The sequence below is a fragment of the Odontesthes bonariensis genome, chromosome 18, assembly GCF_027942865.1.
Source record: "Odontesthes bonariensis isolate fOdoBon6 chromosome 18, fOdoBon6.hap1, whole genome shotgun sequence".
Taxonomy (NCBI): domain Eukaryota; kingdom Metazoa; phylum Chordata; class Actinopteri; order Atheriniformes; family Atherinopsidae; genus Odontesthes; species Odontesthes bonariensis.
Window position 1 is genome coordinate 14,209,584 of NC_134523.1, and position 19,195 is coordinate 14,228,778.

The following is a 19,195-nucleotide window of genomic DNA, read 5'->3' on the forward strand; positions in this document are numbered from 1 at the left end:
CTCATTACTATTATGATTAATGATGAATATTGACATGGCATTCGGCTTGAGTTTCTTGTTGTCAAATCAATGAATGTAGAGAAGAGTTCGGCTTTATGTTCATAGAGGTTTTTTACCGTGTGATTTATTTTTGTAGGTGTTCTGATTCACTTTCAAACGCAGTTTGGACTTAGAGCAACGCCAAGTATTCTCTGTGTGATTTTAACACCTTGGTTGGGTTGCTGAAATCAGTTGGATCCCAGTTGAATATTTTGCACAAATCTGAATGTTGAGCAGCGAATTATGCAAATGTAACAATAACATAAGGGCACTTGTTGTTCTACAGACAACGCATCAAAGCCGGATAACTCAGTTGTCTGCTGAACTTTACAGAGTGCTTGATAACCATCGTGCTGTGAGTCCTTGTTTCAACAGGGCTGGTTATTATCTGTCAGACAACAGAGCAGATGAAGGTGTCATATTAGCTGATCCTACATGCTATCATTATCAGACTTGCCCATCTGTGTCCAGCAGATCTGTTTTAGTATCGGACTTGAAGAGCTCGGTCAGAGTTTTCTCTTTACTGTGAAACATCTTCTCAAATACAACTAAACCCATTTAACTTAAAGGAAAGTGTCGCTTGATAGAGTTGAAAGAGATGGTTGTTTTGTGAAAGTTTAAAGCATATAGTGACTTTGTAGACTTTGTGTTTGTGGCTTGATAGTGTATTCACTGGATGCTGATCCATCTCACTGATAAGTTTACTACAGGTCTGTAAAAAATTATAGTTTAATGACGCTGTCATGTTGTCCTGAGCTATTTCTGTACTGTTGCGTGGGCATTAATGGAACAAACATCACAAGCTGCCTGCCTATTGATACTGATGGTGCAGTCAAGACAGTACTTTATGAATTAATTATCAGTTTTATCCATCCATCTGTAATGATAATCCTCATTTATCGCATTAATCAAAACAGTGTTGCGAAGGGCTCTGCTTAGCAAGCAGAGATCAAACAAAAATGCCAAACCGTCATCATACAGTTACAATGGCAAAAACAAAGTAACAGAATTTCAACTGAACTTAGATCAAATCAGGAAAGACAAAAGTGTCAAATTGTGATATTTCTGTGAACATCCTCTGATGCGTTTTGTTTCCAGTCTGGACAGAGAGAGGGTCCCTGGTCGAGGATCACAACGTGTGAGCGGGGGTTTAGAGCAGATTGTGAGGGGATTAAAGGTCTGAGATGCAGTTATAAATCAAACCATAAAACTGACTGTAAAATGTAGTGGAAGCTCATGTAAAGATGTTGAAACCAGGGTGACGTGTCCACGTCCCTTTATATTCTGGTTATCGGATCCATCTCTTGGTATATTCATACATGCATCGGTTGTTATGAAGAACTAAATGGCTTAAGACGAAAGGCCATTTATGACTATTCACATCTCTCAGGTCAACTGGGGCACGATTGCTGTCTACAGTGTCATTTTTTTTCTGCACCACAAAATTTATAAAAGTCTGAGTTCTCCCATTCCAAATTCTTTTAGACAACAAAATCTCAGTACTTCACTGTTAGATGGTGTGTCATGCACACGGCTCTGCTGAACGCCTGTCAGTGCCTTTTTCTGGCTGATTTAAAATTTTTGATCAATGTCTAGCCTGTCAGTGAAGGAGATGGCTCTGATTGGCTGTTTAGCAGAAACTTTTTTTTTTTTAACCACCCTCAGAGTTACTTTCTATTCCTTTCCATTGTTTCCACTGACAGCTGTTAAGGAGATGTTTCCTGTCAGTCAGCCTGTACGACATTTTGTAAGCTCTCAAAGCACTCCCTTTTAACTAGAGACTCGTGTGCATATTTGCATATTTAGACTAGAAAAGCAAATTACAAGTTAATTAAATATTTCTTTTCTCATCTTTATCTAAAAGAATTGCAAAAAGAAGAACATCCAAATATACCGACTCCATGGTTCTCCCCAGGGGGTTGTAATACTTTTTAAATCCCAAAATGGGAAATTAGAAACAAATCAAAGCAAAAATAATTGTCTATTATTATTGCTGTGGCCATAGATAACTTCCTGTGATGTTCTTTGTTACAGGAGAGCTGTAGAAGCCTCTGACTGAACACACGTCCTTGTCTAATCAATGTATTATGTAGAGGGAGTGCGACATTGTCCATTATGTTGAGCAGCTTTTAAACCATTCTTCTCTGCATTTTAAGCTCAGGGGCTTCAGACCAGTCCCTAGCACTGAGCCAACCTTTTTTTTTTTTCTCAGTTTGTTCATTTTCTATTAAGTCCCTGGCTCTAATTCTGATGCCCCAACAGATGGCTGCAAAGCTGATTACACTCCCCACGGATTTATAGAAGATGTGAAACATCTTAGTGCAGACATTGAGGACTTAAGCCTCCTCAAGAAATACAGTCTGCTCTGTCCGTCCTTGTTGATGCATTTTGAGTCTGCTGTCAAGGTGAACACACAGGTACCTGTGGTCTTCCATCCCGTCCTCCTCTCCCAGGAAGGAGATAGTGCTTGGCTTGTTCCTGGTCTTCCTAAATTCCAGAGTAATCTCCTTTGTCTTGTTTACATTCAGGATGAGGTGATTGTTCCCACACTGTGCCTCAAAGTTCTTTGTACTCAGCCTCTTGTCCTTCACTGATACACCTCACAACTGCAGTCATCAGTGTATTTCTGGAGATGACAGGCCTCTGAGTTATACTGGAAGTTTGAGGTGTACAGTGCAATGGGAAATGGAGAAGGTCCCCTGTGCTGCTGAACACCCTCTCAGTCACACAACCCGTCAGTCTCTCAAACTTGTTTGTCAGGTTGTCAATATTCCAGGCGGTTGTAGAGTTATCCACCACTATTTTCTGGTAAACATGCCTAAGTGAGCAAAAACTGAACTGATAATAACCTGACTTGACACAAACATTGAATAATGTATAGACTTCTGCTCCTTTTTGCTCAGCAAAATTACATCCGCTCGCTGAGGCGTATATTAAACATCTGAGTTGGCAGCTAGAGGTCTTCCTTGCGTTGTGTTCAGGTGCAATTTTATTTCCCCAGAGACACAACAGGGGCTGGTTCAATTTGGTGTTTAAAAGCCTTAATGAGGACTGTTTTATGCTTTAATAGGGGATTTTATTTAAATAATATGTACAGCATTTAGTTTATAATCAGAGGTGCTCTTAGTTAGGGCTGCATTATCCTAATTTTCTTTTCTAACATTCTGCACTGAATGGATTGAGATGTAATGGCATATTTTGCTATACTTGGTGTGCATATTAAACGAGGCCACCTAAAGTGTGACATGGAAATCACCTGATGTTGCCTTTTTGTTACATTTTTTCACTCACTCACTCTCTTTATTTATAAGTCATGATATAAAAGTTGTTAGATTTTTGGCACAAACAAGCCAGATGGCTCATATTTGCATTGATTATATACATACATTGTTCAGATTTAGTTGAATCTCAGTAGGGGTAGGCATGTGCACAGCTGTCTGCCTTTGTTTCACATTGGATACATATGCTGACCTTTTATAAACATTTGCTTTCATTTTCGTTCCTTTTAGGAGTCTCTCCAGCAGCAGCAGCACCTAATGGGAGTCACGTCTCAGTCAGGTACTGGCACTGGCACTGGCACTCCTGCCTCTTTGGCCACACCCCCGACTACAGTTCATCCTATCCGGCAGACATCCATCGCCCCGCAGCACCTCAAGTCCCAGCGATCCATCAACACTCCAGCCACTGCCACTCCTCCAAGGGTTCGCCCGCAGAGCAGGAACCTCCTCCTTGACTCCTCTGACACAAACTACAGTGGCAGTCAGCCAAAATCACGTCAAAATCAGCAGACACAACAACAGCAGCAGCAGCAGCAGCAGCCACTGCAGCAGCAGCCACAACAGGACGCCCAGCTGTCAGTAACGGACAGTCCAGCTCCTGGGCTTCCGTTTCAGACGAGCTCCGCCAAAGAGAACCATGCTCCAGCAGCAGCCGCAGAGGAGTCGACGGACACACCCACAAAAAGCACCAAGAAGCCTCAACATTCCCAACTGCAGCCACCGCAGCAGCATCTGCTCAAGCCAGTTGCCAATAAACAGGTGAATCTAGTAAATCCACCTTTTTAAAAAAACAAAAAAAAACTTCATGAAAGGATGCCCACATTATTCAAGTTCCTCACTTCAGACACAATGGGCCTCATGCAAGAACATTTTCGTATTTTTATTCTAAATTTCTCTCACTTTTTTCGTACGAAGGTCTCGTACGAACACGCCACGTCAGATTCAACAAATGCTCTTAACTTCGGAAAAAGTGTGTAAACGACTTGCGTAAATGATGAATGCCACTCGTGCGTATTTAATTGCATGTGCACGAGGATAGTAGATTTGCATACTCCACGCCCCAAAATATACCATATAAGACTGTGCTTCCTCGCTCCTGTGACAGGAAGTTTTGAGTGTGGAGTCATGAGACTGGCATCAAGGCGCAAAAAGAACAACTTTAGGGGTTTAGCAGTGTCACCGAATTACGGGACCTGCTAAAGCAAAGAAATGGGAAGCAATTACGAGTGCTGTTTATTCCGTGTCACCTCTTCGTAATGTCACCGAAATAAAAAAGAAATGGTTTGATATGAAAATAAACGCTGTATCCAGACACACCCACCTGGCCTTCAGTTCAGTGCGCTCCACAACAGCACGGGTGCTTTGATGCGTATATGTTTGCATTGCTCCGATTATGTTTGACAGTCCAGCCATGGCATGAAAGTCCCTCTTAATTTGTACTTGTTGGACAGCGGTGTATGGTAATTTGATGTACCATGGGTGATAAACTGATGAGAGTTTTGATGACCAAGGGGAGCGCACGACTCACACAGGACTGGGACACACCCGATCTGTCTCCAATCTCCCTCTGAAAGGTTCCAAATCCAATGGTTGTGAGGACCTGGACGTGTGGTGGAATTGGGTTTGATCGGCGTGTTTCTCTCTGGAGTTGTGGCTCTAGCAAGCTGCATATTTGCAGCAGCACAGTCCTGGCAATCTAAATCGCGATGTCAGCCATTCGTCTGTCTCCACATGGGTATCTACACGGTCTGTTCTAAGAGCCTGACGCGCTAAGGCATCCAAAAGTAACAAGTCAGCCGCTGGTTACACTTCCCATTGACCTTGTTATACAGAGTCAAATTAACCTTCAATTAGTGCACAATTTAAGTCAAACAGAATAATGCCAGCATTATTATGGGGTATAATGTATATATTTATTTATGTTTGCTTCAAAGTAATTAAATATACAATCCATTAGCGAAGCAAACTTGATTGGAATAACAACGGACTATTTTACGAAACTCCTACGACAGGTCTGGATCACTCGTAAATTCTGTTCGTACCTGAAAGAAAACGTAAAATACAAAAAGATTAAATCACTCGTACGCACGATTTAAGAACAAATCTGAGCGTACGAACGGTTCTTGCATGAGGCCCAATGTCTTTACATTTAGGTATTTAAGTAAGATAAGAGCAGAAATTATGACCCTTCTTGGTTGTTGTTGTTTCAGGGGAACAGCCAGGCCATGAACGAGCGAACGGTCGCCTGGGTGTCCAACATGCCACACCTCTCTGCCGACATCGAGAGCCTGCGGCCGGACCGCGAGGGCAAGCTGAAAGAGTACTCCAAGAGTATGGATGAGTCCCGACTGGACAGGGTCAGCAGATTTTTCTCCTGCCCCCAAAGATATATTTGCTTTCTTCTTATGAGAAAAGCAGGGATCTTATGAGTTTTTGAAGTAGAGTTTTTTTGTTAGCCTCTCTGTCGGTTAGTTTCTCTTTAAGTTTACAAACCAAGTTTTGACCTTACCATACTCCCAATAGACGGCTTTAAGAGTGACTGCAAAACTGAACATATTCATTAAATACCTAGAAAACATGATCATCTGAATTTTGGGTGTAGCTTTTGTATCTTAAGAATCGGATAAAGGAGGGGCCAACAACTAAATGAGCTTTTAACTTGGGACAATCCTAGCAAATTATAGCTGTATTTATTCCCCTTTCTGTTTCCAATAACCAGGGCTGTGTTGTTGATTTAAAAATCACTCATTATGTAGGAATATGTGTTAAAACCAGCAACATAGAGTAGAGTGACATTATTTCATTAATCTTCCAGGTAAGAGAATATGAAGAGGAAATTTATTCCTTGAAGGAGCGGCTGAAGATGTCCCATCGCAAGCTAGAAGAATATGAGCACAGGCTTCTGAACCAGGAACAGCAGACAAGCAAGATTCTGCAGCAGTATCAGAACCGCCTGGAAGACAGTGAGCGCCGCCTAAAGCAGCAACAACTGGAGAAGGATTCTCAAATCAAAGGCATCATCAGCAGGTGATTAGTGTTCAGGCTGAACTAGAGCTGGCAGAGTTGAGGCTGTGCCAGTTTCTGCTTGGCTGCCTCTTATGCATCGCATTCATCACATAAACATTTATTTTTTCAGACAAATGCCACAAAGATTTTTCAGTCAAGCTTAAATAAAAAGAAAAAAAGCCTTTTATAAGTGTAGAGTGAAGTGTGATTAAACCAGAATGATGCATTTACCATGCACACTCATTTTCCTGTTACTGCTACTCATAGTCCCCCCCCTACAGCAACCACAAAGACAAGTACAAGCAAGGTCACCATCTTTATTTATTTTTGATAAATTATCTTGTTTAAAAGAAATGGACTAATGGGTACATTAGATATGTTGTAACTAAGCACAGAGGACCACATCTATCAAATGTTATTCTTCATAAAAAAGAATATATCTTAAAATGTGATTTTTGTTCTCCACTAAAATGCAGCTTGCATTCTGTCACACAAATCAAAGTTGAAAGAGATAGTTCTCCATTTCAGAAAACATTATGTCCTTACTTTTTAGACAGGGGAACAACAACACGAAAGGCTGCACAATTCTGTTAAAGCAATTCTCTTAAAACAAGTGCACTCTGGATGTAGCGCCACCAGATGGACCCGGCCAAACTGTTGCTGTTGTGCATTTTGAGGCTTATTCAACAGTCTGTGTTTTGAAGAATTGACTTGCTTCTTTATCATGACAGATTAATTGAATTCAACTCACCAATGTGCCATCTACTGTGTGTGAGAGGACAAGCTGCAGTTCAATTCAGAACACTGTATCAAATGTTTTTTTCATCTGGAAAATACTCTATAAAACAAAGGCTGCATTAGTTAACGGTATGCAAAACCATATGGGAGGAAAGTTTTGACAGCTCTGTTATTTATTTGATAAAAGCAGTCTGTTGGGTTTCTCCGAACAGCTGACTCATATGTCAAATTAAGGCCCACTGCTGCTGTGTGTGGCTCTGTTAATGAGACTGCAGCTGTTCAGAATTTTGCTGTGTTGAAACTTATCCGTAAAAGGTAATAGGTCCAACTTTGTAAGACTACCGGGGCAGAAAAACATCCTCGGTGCTCTTTCATACATGAAGCCGACAGATGTGCACCCATTTAAACCACAGCACAGTGGGCAAAGAGTTGTTTTTAATTTCTTTTTCTGCTTGTTTGAAATATAAGCCAGGTATTTTCTTTTTGGTTTTTCCACTGCTGCTAGCTTCTGGTAGCAGGTACTTTTGGTAGCTCCTCAGGTGAGGCTCCAAGCGAAATTAGTGAGCTTCTGCAAAGAGGTGATGTGAAACCACTGCAGACCACTGATTGGTCAGAGAGAATCCTCATCTCAAGTCAATATGATAAAGTCTCTGCAGAGGTGCTGAACACACCAGCACCATTCTTGTTGTTTACAATTCTGTGCTCACACGTTGCCATTGTTGCCATTGCCATGAAGTACAGATTTTAAGGCCCCCCCCCCCCCCTTACTCGAGGGCAGTTCTGTGAAAAATTGGTTCTTCACTGTCCAAAGGCCACTCTTTACTCAGGCTGAGGTTTTGTACTCTCTTTCTGATGTCTGCAGCAAAAAGAAACAAAGTAGAGAAAAGCGCCTCATACAGAAGGCAAGAAGAGATTAGTTGAGCTGAACATACAAACAAAACATTGCATTAATATTTGTATTTCCTGATCTTTTTGCTAAAATAAGCTTATTTCCTCTCGACTTTTGCTTTTTTACTTTAATAAGACTGCAGTTATGGTTGTGATAACCATAATTTGATAGTGTGAGCCCAGAGCAGTGCCTTATCTCACGGGAATACCTACAAGAAGAAAATCTTAACTATCTTGACTATCTTGTCAGGTAGGTGTGAAAAAAAAAAAAAAAAGAGTATAAAGAATACTATTTCAATGACATTGCTTCTTTTCCTGACAGTATGACAGTATAAAATATGTTGTTTGGTCTCGGTATGTTTTAAAAATTAGCCGCGAGAATGGAAAATGTGGTAATTTGCCTCCCCATTCGGAGAAAATATTAACTTATCACATGTCATGACTGCCAGGGAAGCTTGTAATGTTTCGGGACAGACTTGCATCATCACAAAGGAGGTTACCAGTCAGTAAAGCTGTAGTTCCTGACCCGTCCAGCACTGCTTAAAGTCAAATGCACCTCATGCAAATATTGTGGAAGGTGGACAGATGGCACAAATAGCCTTTTCATTGAAACTTTAAAACTAGTGGCAGACTATATATCAGATCTTCAGAGAAAACATTATGCAGATTACAACGAGACAAACATAAATGCCACAGACCTGTTTTTTTTTTTTTTTTTTTTTTTTTTTGAAAAGCTTGGAATGTTTCTATAAACTATCAAAAACTTGATTTTGATCATTTGTTTGAACTTTTTTTAACAGGTACAAATAGATGAGCTTCATATAAGCTGTAATGTATTCTACTGTTCAGCGACCAACTTCTCTGCAGTCAGAAATTATAAACAGTTAAGATTTAATGCAGCAACACGCTCAGAAACATTTCAAGAAAGGCAAAGAAAGGCAGAGATGCTAATAGAACATAGTCTTTCCAAGCCAGAATGAGCTGATGCTCTGCTTTTTGCTTAAGAAAAATCATTGATCACTTCCAGGAGAAATATTTCTCCAACCAAAAGTGCAAAGACCATAAGTCTTTCAACACAACTACAACTTTCCACTATAATGCATAGAAATAAAAAAATAAAAAAAACTGTTTCAGGGAATCAAGGGAAATCTCCGTATAAAAGCCAAGGATGGAAACTGCCATTGGATTTGCATGACTATCAAACCCTCAGGCTGAGAGACCCATCATGCCACCATGATCAGTCTAGATCAGTATAGCCACGTAAGCATCTGAGTAACTTGCAAAGTTATTTTTACACAATACAGAATGCTACTACATCCAGAAATGCAACCTGAAACGGTATTAGACCAGGAGGAAGACATATATCAAGTTATATCAAGTATCTGTGAACGTACCATTGATGCAGACATATATTGGAGTTTTTGACAGACATACTGTGTGCTACCATCAAGGCCTACATCTTTTCCCGGGAGGTGAGTGCTTATTTCAGCGGGACGATGTCAGGTCTCATTCTGCACAGCTTACAGCACTGGGTTTCTTCATAGAAACGGATTTTGTGTGTGTGTGTGTGTGTGTGTGTGTGTGTGTGCTTGACTGGCCTGCCTGCAGTCAAGATTTCTTTGGGCTTGTAGCTGTTTTAAAAAAGCTCAAAGAAATGTTAAAGTACAGGTTTAAACTTTTATTGCATTTTAGGAAATTTTCCAGCTTTTCCAGAAACAAGGGGTGTGTGCTTGAAATTTGACCTCTGGGATCCTTTTGTATCCTCTTTTTCTGCAATTATTTACATGAATTTCCATTGGTTGTGCAAGATTGAAATTTGCCTGACAGATCAATGCAGCTAATTTAACCAACACAAGTGATATCAAAATTCATGCTCACTAGACTTATCAATGTAAGGCACGTAATGAGATCAAGTCTGAAATATGTATTTAATTAATGAAAAAAAACAGAGGAAACCAAACCAGAGTATTTCTGACCTTAGTTACCAATATTTGAAGGAACTATTACCATAAATGATGTAGATCACGTCATTTCAACGGGATAGTAACCATAGTAAAAGATGGGTTAGTTTTCACTATCCTTCACACTCATTTCATGTGTTGTGTATCTCAACCGCTGAATCTGAAGGGAGCTCAGATTCAGCTTTAGGAAGCTCTGAGGATAGCTGAAAGTGTCCGCAAACGTGTCAGGACCTTAATATCATCATATGGCCACACAGTAAATCTGAAGAACACCGGCTTCGTAATTCTACTTTTCTCAACCGGTATGTTTGTTTCTATTTCCCAGACTCATGGTTGTGGAAGATGAGCTGAGAGGGGGTGCCATTCCTGATATTAAGCCTCGAATCCTCACAGACCAGGTTTGTGCCTGTGTCTACATCTTTTATCATCCCTATTCGCTAAACCAGCCATGTACTAAAACAGTTTGCTTCATTCTTGCATCATATCCGGAAAGCATTTGCCAAAGCCAGCTCAGGTTGAGAAGTTTGCACTTGTCATGCACGTCACCTAATCCCATCTTTCAATGCACATTTATGTTGCATCTGAAATGACATTTCACCATTACTCACACGCACCTGAGGGGACAACATTGCTTGGGTTTATGCAAGTTAATCTAGTGTGTCTCTGTGAAACTAGATAGTATTTACCTTAAAAGATGATTATTTCACAGACCACCTTCATCATTAAAGGACTGTGACTCACCAGCACAGCAGTGTAATTCGGCTTCTTGAAAGCACCATGTGGGCTTAACTCTGACGCAGGTGAAGAGGCTGTTCATGCTGAAATAACTCCGAAGAAACAGAGTTTGCTATCTTTGAAATACACCATCACGTTCTGTTTTTGCAGCTCTGAATATTACAAGCAGATAGATGACATTGTGTCTTGAAAGCCAAAAAATATAGAAATGTTTCTACTCTGGGCCACCTGTGACATTGTTTTTACACTATACATAAAAAAAAAAAAAACATGAAATGGGAATTGACATCCAAGCTGTGCTACCCAATGAACAAGTTGATAAATGTTCAGATTTAAAGGAACAGTTCAACACTTAGTTAAGCTGTTTCTGTCTAGTGAATAACATTTAACTAAGAGGTAAATCAGCATGGAGAATAAAAAGTTAATAATAAAAAAAAAAATCTGTTTTTTTGTAATAAACACGACAGAAGCAACTTTTCGCAACGAAATTTGATATGGATTACCAGTGCACACCAGTAACCACTCCGGTGAGTTGATTATTTTGAAAAAAGACGTTTATGGTGCTTTTACGGACCTTTTTGGACATGCACATGACTTGCCATTCTGAAGCAGGTTGAGAAGAATCAAAATTAGGCAAATACCGGAGACCGCAGTAAACATCAAAAAAGCGGTGAGGGGGTTCTAAAACATTGCAGACGACTCAGAAAAGAGGCTTAATGTTGAAAATACCGCAGTTCCCCTTTAAAGTAATCATGTATAACAGTCACTGACATCTAGAGGTCAAGTTGGAGGTGGCAACTTTCTCAAATTCCATCCATCAACTATCCATCAACAAGTTACAGCTGTATTTGTAAGGCTGTATTACCACTGGATTTCAGACCATTATGGTCTGCCCCTTCTAGATTTGTGTTGGACCCTGTGTGATCCCAGTCCCATTGTCTAGTACAGTGGTTCTCAACCGGTGGGGCCCGCCCCCCTGGGGGGGCGCGGACACTCTCCCGGGGGGGCACGAGTAGACTACAGGATGAGGAAAAAAAAAAAAAATCGGGAAAAAAAAACAAAATCGGGAAAAAAAATCGAAAAAAGAAAAAAATCACGAAAATTCCCTCCTCGAAAATGCAAGAAGTTGGACTATTGTTTGACTAGTTTCATTTCAAATTTACCAGGGGGTAGTATTTTGAGCCTGCGAAGTCACGTAACGTAACGTAACGCAACGTGTCGTGGGGGTGGGGCCGTGAAGGGGGAGGGGTGGTGTCGGGAGGAGGGGGGGCCCCAACTGCAATGAACCATCTTAGGGGGGGCCCCGCTTGCAAAAGGTTGAGAACCCCTAGTCTAGTACATTCATCTGTGGCTGCCCATGGCTGGACCTTCCATCTTTACCGATATCCAATTTGACTGGGTAGGATTGGGGTTACGAGGCATAGCTTCTAAAGTAACATGATAAACTGCTTGGAAACGGGTGGAAGCGGACCATCAAACTTTACCTCCCCACAGGTTGCAGTGAGAAACTACTCCCCAATGCAGCTCTCTAGTTTAATGCATCAAACAAACTGATTGATATTCATTACAACAAAATGCAGCAGCGATAAAGAAAAGTTCCTAAAAAAAATGGCACTTTTATAATTAAGTAATCAATGAATAAGGTGTAGCAATAAAACAGCACCTAATATTATACTGATGCCCTTTTATGACTGCATATCAATGCAAAAAAAAATTATAATAAAGTTTCCAAACACTCAAATCTAGAAAGTAGTGGTAATGCACCTTTTAAGCTGTTTGCCAACTGCCATCTAAAAGGAGATTAACACGTAACTAAACGGGTGGAAACAACCTCCAAACTTCCATTCTACCCTTGGACTTTGACAGACTCACCAAACTTTGCGTTTATAAAGTCGCGCTTAAATCTTTCTCTCAACGTTTTTTGTTAATTCCAACGCTGTGGCTAAAGCTAGCTAAGTACCAGTGCTGTTATCAATGCAGCATCAGCAGTTTATTTTATGACCTGCAGCAACCACGTTGAAATTGACCACTCTCGCAAGATTTGCATTTGGCCCCATAAGACCTGGTGAATCCCAATGCAGCCCATGAAACCGCCACTATCTCCTCCTTCATCATTTTAACAGCAATCTTTTTCTATGTGCCTTTTTATCGCTGTAATATCGCCACTGACCAAGCTGTTAGATGACCTCTGCTGACCTCTTGCCTGCTTTCCACCTTATTCTGTATCGTATCCTGCAGTGCAGTATTACTTTAATACTACATCGGGTGTTGTAGAGGGTGCAGTGTTCTTAACCTGGGCAGCTTGCTGGGTATGTTTGTACGATTCAAAAAGCTATTCACTTGACTTGAAATGTTTAGATTTAGAATGAAAAAAACTTTTGACTGGTTTAAAATAATTGTTGGTGAGGATGAAGTTCCCACAAAAAAAATTCAGTGTTCACATATATGCCACTATTTGGCTCTAAACTAATATTTTATAAGTATTCTTAATGGTGCTAAAAAGTGTGCGTTTTCCTGAGAAAATATTACAATTTTGACACCGAAGTTGAATTTTACGTTACATTTTTACATCCTTCCACCATTTTTTTTTTTTTCCCTGAAGAAAAATTTGAAATCTTTGCAGTGTTAGTCAGAACACTGACAAGAAGCACAGAGCATTTAAGAACTCCTCTTGTCATGCCAAAAACATTCTTCACTGTGACTCGAGGTTAGAAGTTCAGTCACTGCTCCCAGCCTCTTCAGATGTCATATTGGTAGTTTTCATATCATGGGTCAACTGAAAATTTCAGAACCCCCTCCTACAGACATGCCCCCTCCGCACTGTTCAAATGCATCTGACAGCCTTTGGTGGTGCCGGTGTTGACTGCTGGGTGGTGCTCAGGCTTGAGGAGCTGGAAAATCAGAAAGGATTTTACTTTTTCAGAAGGGAACTAACCTTGTGTTTTAACAGGAAAAATGTAAATATACTGTGTCGCTAAGTAGCACTTTGCTAGATTATTTATGGGAACTTTAAGTCAGACTATTTAAGTCAAAGCCAAAACTAAAATGTGTGTTCCAGTCTGCCACACTGAGCTAACCAGCTGCGAGTTTCAGGATCATACTTATTAGATATTTGGGTGATATCAGTCTTCATTTAACCGAAAATGAATGATCGTATTAGGAAAACAAAACGTAAAGCTAATGTATTAAACCTGCACCCTGTTGCTGTAAATGGAGAAAAGTGGTAATTGTGTCTGTTTTGTCTCCTCTCAGTCCATCAACCAGGGCTACGGTTGCCTCCCGGGATCCTGACTGCCAGTTCCAAAGTGACCAGAGTTCATGATGGTCACTCAGGTGTAAGAAGGCTGATTCAAATGCTCCTACATTAACCCCATCAAGACAAAGCACTGCAGTGGATCCAGTTGGACTACTGGAGGTGTCATCTCACAACATTTGAAAAACAAACAAAAGAAACCTTTGCACATTTTAAAGCTTAGCCTGTACCAGAAGTTGACAATCATCTTAGTGTGAGGACCAATGTGTGCAACTTCTGCACATGTTGACTGGAATATTTGCCAGTGCCACAACGATGGCAATACTGTACCTAATGAGTTTCTTTACCTTTAGCGAGGAGGTGTGTAAAAGAGTGCGATGAAGATGGATGCAGGATTTTTTCCTTCTACAAGCAGCTTCTCACTCGAGTGGCTCCAGAAGAAAACGTAAAGAGGCTTTTACAAGCACAATATCCCTTCATGATGACGCCTTCGACATTTGACATCTGATTCTCAGATGCAAAGCCCAAACTAAGATCGATTTCATGATTTGGCTCAAACAATTTACTAGTTTTAAAGGTGTTTTAATTTACAAAGTGGATATCGTTATGACTTTTGTATAATTTATAGTACTATCATCTCATCTGAAAAGATGCCAAACAAGTCCTACAATCAGCTGCTTTAAGTACAATCCTCTCGTTGCTTTGCCTTCTCCTTCGGCACACAGAGTAGAGCCTCAACTGTGTGTGGGGGAAAAAAACACACTTCTTACGTGTACTAAACCTATTTAATTGTGGTAATACTTTGAAATAATCTGAGTTTGTTTGACTTTGTAATAATATTAATAATGATTATTATTATTATTATCATGCCGATAAAGTATACCGTCATTTCAAAACAGTGATACAAAGTGCAACATTAATAACAAAAATGCAGATTAAAGAGGCACTCCACCAATTTTATTCAGTATGGGGGTGCTACTCAGCCTGTGCAGACAGTTCGTCTGAGGGGGCTCGAATAAGTCGGAGAGAAAAAATCCAGATGATGTCATGGTGATGTCATCCAGGTTTCTGTGGACAGTTCTAGGAACTAAGAATGCAGAGGCTGGGAGGGTTTTCCCATTCTAATAAAATATCAAACAGATTAGTGTATTTGTCTTTTTTTTTTTTTTTAAAGCTTAAAGGGACATTTAGTTTTGAGTGTTGTTGTATAAAGTACTTATGAGTAGTCAGTGTCTTACCTGCAGTTGACATTAGATGGGCAGAGGAGGGCCATAACAAGAAGTAACTTTTTATACAATAGCTTTTTAACATCTGAAACAATTCTAACCTAAAATTTTTCATAGTGGTTCCCGTGAAAATTGTATTTTGGATATGTACACCACACCACTTCTGCCTCTAGTTGTTTGCACTTTCTCAACCACAGAAATTCTGTTTGCAGCGCATTCCGAAAGAGCCCAGGTTGCAAACCGTGTTACATGTATGCAGTCCATGTAACTAAGAGGCGGAAGTGATCCACAATATCCACAGTGTAAGCCGTCACTCGAACCATTGACATTTTTGAGGCTGGATTTGTTTTAGATGGAAAACAATTTGATTTCCTGGTGGCCCCCTTTTGAGTAGCGTCTAGCTTTTGCTCACCCAGCTTCAGATTCTCCAAACTGATAGCGTTCTGTCTGCTGCTGGTTAAAAACTAAGCATGTTTATATGACACTAGAAAAATATTACATTTAAATAAACACAAAGATGGCTTGACCAAAATCGAAACTCTGAAAGCCGGACTAACACACCCAGATAATGCAGTTTTGGGTTGAATCACTCTGCATGTAAATTCTCAACTAGGCACTCCATGCATGCTCCATCTCTTTGCATCTTTTGTAAAAAGACGGAGTATATCAATACAGCCGAATTCCAATTAAAACTTCTCTCTTTCACATGTTTTTCTGTTTCTTTTAGACGGTTAAACGCATCAGAAATTGACTGAAAATCGGCCCACTGTGTGTCAATTCTTGGTTACCTCATGTATTTTTTGGACTGCCACTCAGCTCTTGTATAATCCTCCAACAGACGAGTTTAGAAGTGGAAGAATCTCTTGGAACGTTCTTTTCACGCAGTTCAGTGTTGCGGATATGCGTCATTTATTATCCCTCATGCGTGTGAACTGGGACAAGGACATTGGTTCAATTAAATGTCCAGGTCGAACTAACTGTAGCTTGACTCCATTGTGGATGTAACCGTGCTGTCTGAGTCCTCACAAGAACTTTATACAGCCCCAATTAAGAGGGAAAAAAAAGTTATTATTTTAATCATTTAACATTATAAGTGACTAAAAGTCACAGACATCAGCAGTACCACTTTAAATTGTTGGAGTGCCCCCCCTTCTCAAGGGACGACATCACTGAATTTATCTGTTATTTATGTTATTTCAACCATTTCATAAATGCAACACTGACATGGCTTCTCAGATGGTTCCTGGCCGCTCTGGAGCGCAATATTCGTTCAATCAGTGCTCATCTGTGTGCTCTTTCCTTGAGAGCTGTGACAATAAGTCATTTAATAAGTTAATTTTTAATGAGCATATTAAGTGTGTCTCTCTGTAGCTTTTTAAATGAGTCCTTTTGTAACACTGGTTTGAAACGCATATAAAAAGATTTGAATGACTAAGTGGTCTTAGACCATAAAGCATAAACCAGAAAGAAATCACAATAATGCAAGCAGTGGAGCCCTCATCTGATGTATTTAATGTCTCTTGAGCATCGATGTGCGAAAGTTCTGCATGTGCTTTTCAGATGCAAGGACAAGTAAGTCAGTTCACCGTCACCAATTATTCTATTGTAGAAAAAACACAAAGACATGGCTCTCTTATAGTGAGGCATCTTTTTTTTAATCCAACCTGCTGACTCTTCCATTTCATTTCTTGGAAGCGTGCAGCACTCAGCCTTTGGCATTATACAACATGAGAGCGTGCAGAGACATGGACAGAAATCGCAAGAGAGACATTGGAAACAGTAGAACAAGAAGAAGCAGGGACATGTAAGTATATGTGCACAGGATTTGACTGCCTTACAGTCTGCGCCACAGGGCCCAAACCTAACAATGCCAATACAAAAACCTGTAAACTTTGTATATGAAATGTCTTTTTCTTTTTTTTTTCTTTTTTTGTAGTCGGGTGATTAATTAATAAGCAGTGTGTTGGTTAACTGTATGTTAGTCAGAATCATTTACATGACAAATTTCATGGTTGATATAATTTATCTTAGCCTCTTGCCTTTAAAAAAAAAAAAAAAAGTTTTATTTCAAGATAAATGATACAAAGTTAAATGTTTATGTTACCAGAAATGTATAAAATAGCTTAATGTATATCTATTCTTATATGTAAAATGTATTCAAATTAAGGGTAGGCCTACTGGCATGTTAAAGTTGTGGCAAGAACTTAATTCTTGTATTATAATAACTCTTAATGCTGCAATCCAGAAACGACAGTGCTGCGGGATGACAGCTGATCAAGGTCCCAGCCGAGCACTTTTCCGTTCCAGATGACGTTACGTGGTGAACTCTCACACTAGCTCATCCATGTTGTGTAACCAAAATAGCAGCGGTGCTTTCAACAATGCTGGATTGCAGTTTTAAGTTCTTTCTGAAATATGCGTCTATTTATTTGGCCTGCATTGCAATACAGTATTTTGAAATGTTATACTGCACTTCTGTTTTCACTTTACAAGAAGCCGCAACTCATAGTCTGTGAGAAATGTTTTCAAATATATAAAACTACAAAATATACCCATGTATTATTGAAGGTTTCTCTGTATTAGCTGCAGTGGTACAGTGTGCTACCTCTAAAGCATGCCCTCATCAGTTATCTGCTCACAACCTCAGAGGATTAAAAAAAAAGAAAAAAAAAAAAAAAAAAGCTACTTCTTAAAGAGACACCTCCAACAACCAACTGTAACTTTGTTTCTAACCAGATGGGTGGGGCGAAATAATCGGGTTCAGATCTCGGTTGCTTGTTTATTGCCATTTGTAGACTTCTTGCCATTTCTGAAGTTTGTGCTATTTAAGTGCCGTTACCATCACAGTCACGAAAATCTCCTCGACTGAATGTGTTCCAGGGACCCGTCAGACTCTCAGGTGTTGTGAGGAACACAAAGGTAACTTTGATCATCTTTATGCCGTATGCACAAAACGCTGAAACATGATTTTTGGCAGGCGACGATTACAGCTCAATACCGATCAAAGCACACATGAAATGACACTTGTGTTTTCCGTGGGCCCCTTGCCCTCCTTGCGTCCTTAAAAACGGTTTAATTTACACCTTCGTTCATCGTTTTGCCACATAAGAGGAGCAAAAGCTTTTTTCTTTTTTTTTTTTTTCTTTTTGTCGTTGTTCCAAAAAAATTAACAAATGATCTAATGTAACATAACTTTATGAGGAATATTAAAGAAGATACTATGGAAAAAGTGCTTTACGTTTACAGACAATATATAAACCTTTGTTGAACCAAGGGGGAATAACTGCCGCTTTGCTGCAGCTAAAGCAGGACCTAATAGATTAGATTATTTATCTTATATATTTTGAGTAAGGGTATGTAACACCAATCAACATATTTATGTATCTAAAATGGATGTATAGGATTTTGGAATGAAACAATATTTTTCTTGGCAGCTATCATTCTGCTCAATTGACTTGCTGTGTCACAAATATATAGCTGGTGAGATTTCTGACTTGAATTTGGCCTACTGGATGTAAAACCTTAATTTACTTGACATTTCTTTTGAACTAAGCCATTCCCCATTGATAAGCCATACCCTCCAGACCCCCTGATGTTGTGTGGTGGATGTTTAATGTTGGTAGTTTTATTTATAATGGTAGTTACTGTAGGTATGATTGCGCTTGTAATTATTATTAGTGTAAGTATACTTGATTGATATGATTTTCGTTTGAACAAAGGGAATGTATTCATATTTCAGGTGATTTTTTCCGAGTGATTTCAATAAATTAATAAATCCCTAACTGATCCTCTGTTATTATTTCAAATATTTAGGTGAGTTTTATATGAGCTTTAAGCCTGGCCATGAGAGAGGTTACATAACACGACTGTCGGCTTCTGTCTGCATTTATTGTGTTAAATTCATTGAAGACGAACACCATGACGAATGTTTTGGTCTCCGTCTCTTTTTAAAGTCTTCTGTCCAAATCCAGTTCTGGTCTTAAAGCTCACGTATGTAACATTTAGGGCAATCTTCCTAAAAATCTACATTCATAATGTCGTAATGTCCGTGTTGGTGAAGAATTACTCAGA

General features: G+C 39.7%; 2 protein-coding genes across 5 annotated transcripts in view; one reads left to right on the forward strand and one right to left on the reverse strand.

Annotated features, from left to right (window-relative positions):
• Positions 1-17,805, forward strand: part of LOC142367396 (ras/Rap GTPase-activating protein SynGAP-like) — a 56,784-nt gene extending 38,979 nt beyond the window's left edge. For 3 of the 4 annotated variants that reach the window (XM_075449354.1, XM_075449355.1, XM_075449357.1), the window contains 5 exons: positions 3,549-4,076; positions 5,528-5,674; positions 6,133-6,344; positions 10,236-10,308; positions 13,898-17,805. In XM_075449354.1, the coding sequence (XP_075305469.1) occupies positions 3,549-4,076; positions 5,528-5,674; positions 6,133-6,344; positions 10,236-10,308; positions 13,898-13,936 (999 nt within the window). In that variant the 3' untranslated portion in view covers positions 13,937-17,805. The remainder of the gene's footprint in view (positions 1-3,548; positions 4,077-5,527; positions 5,675-6,132; positions 6,345-10,235; positions 10,309-13,897) is intronic. The other variant, XM_075449356.1, reaches the window with a different exon arrangement.
• Positions 1-19,195, reverse strand: part of LOC142367565 (putative 2-ketogluconate reductase) — a 379,644-nt gene that overhangs the window by 209,833 nt on the left and 150,616 nt on the right. The gene's annotated exons all lie outside the window — the stretch shown is intronic.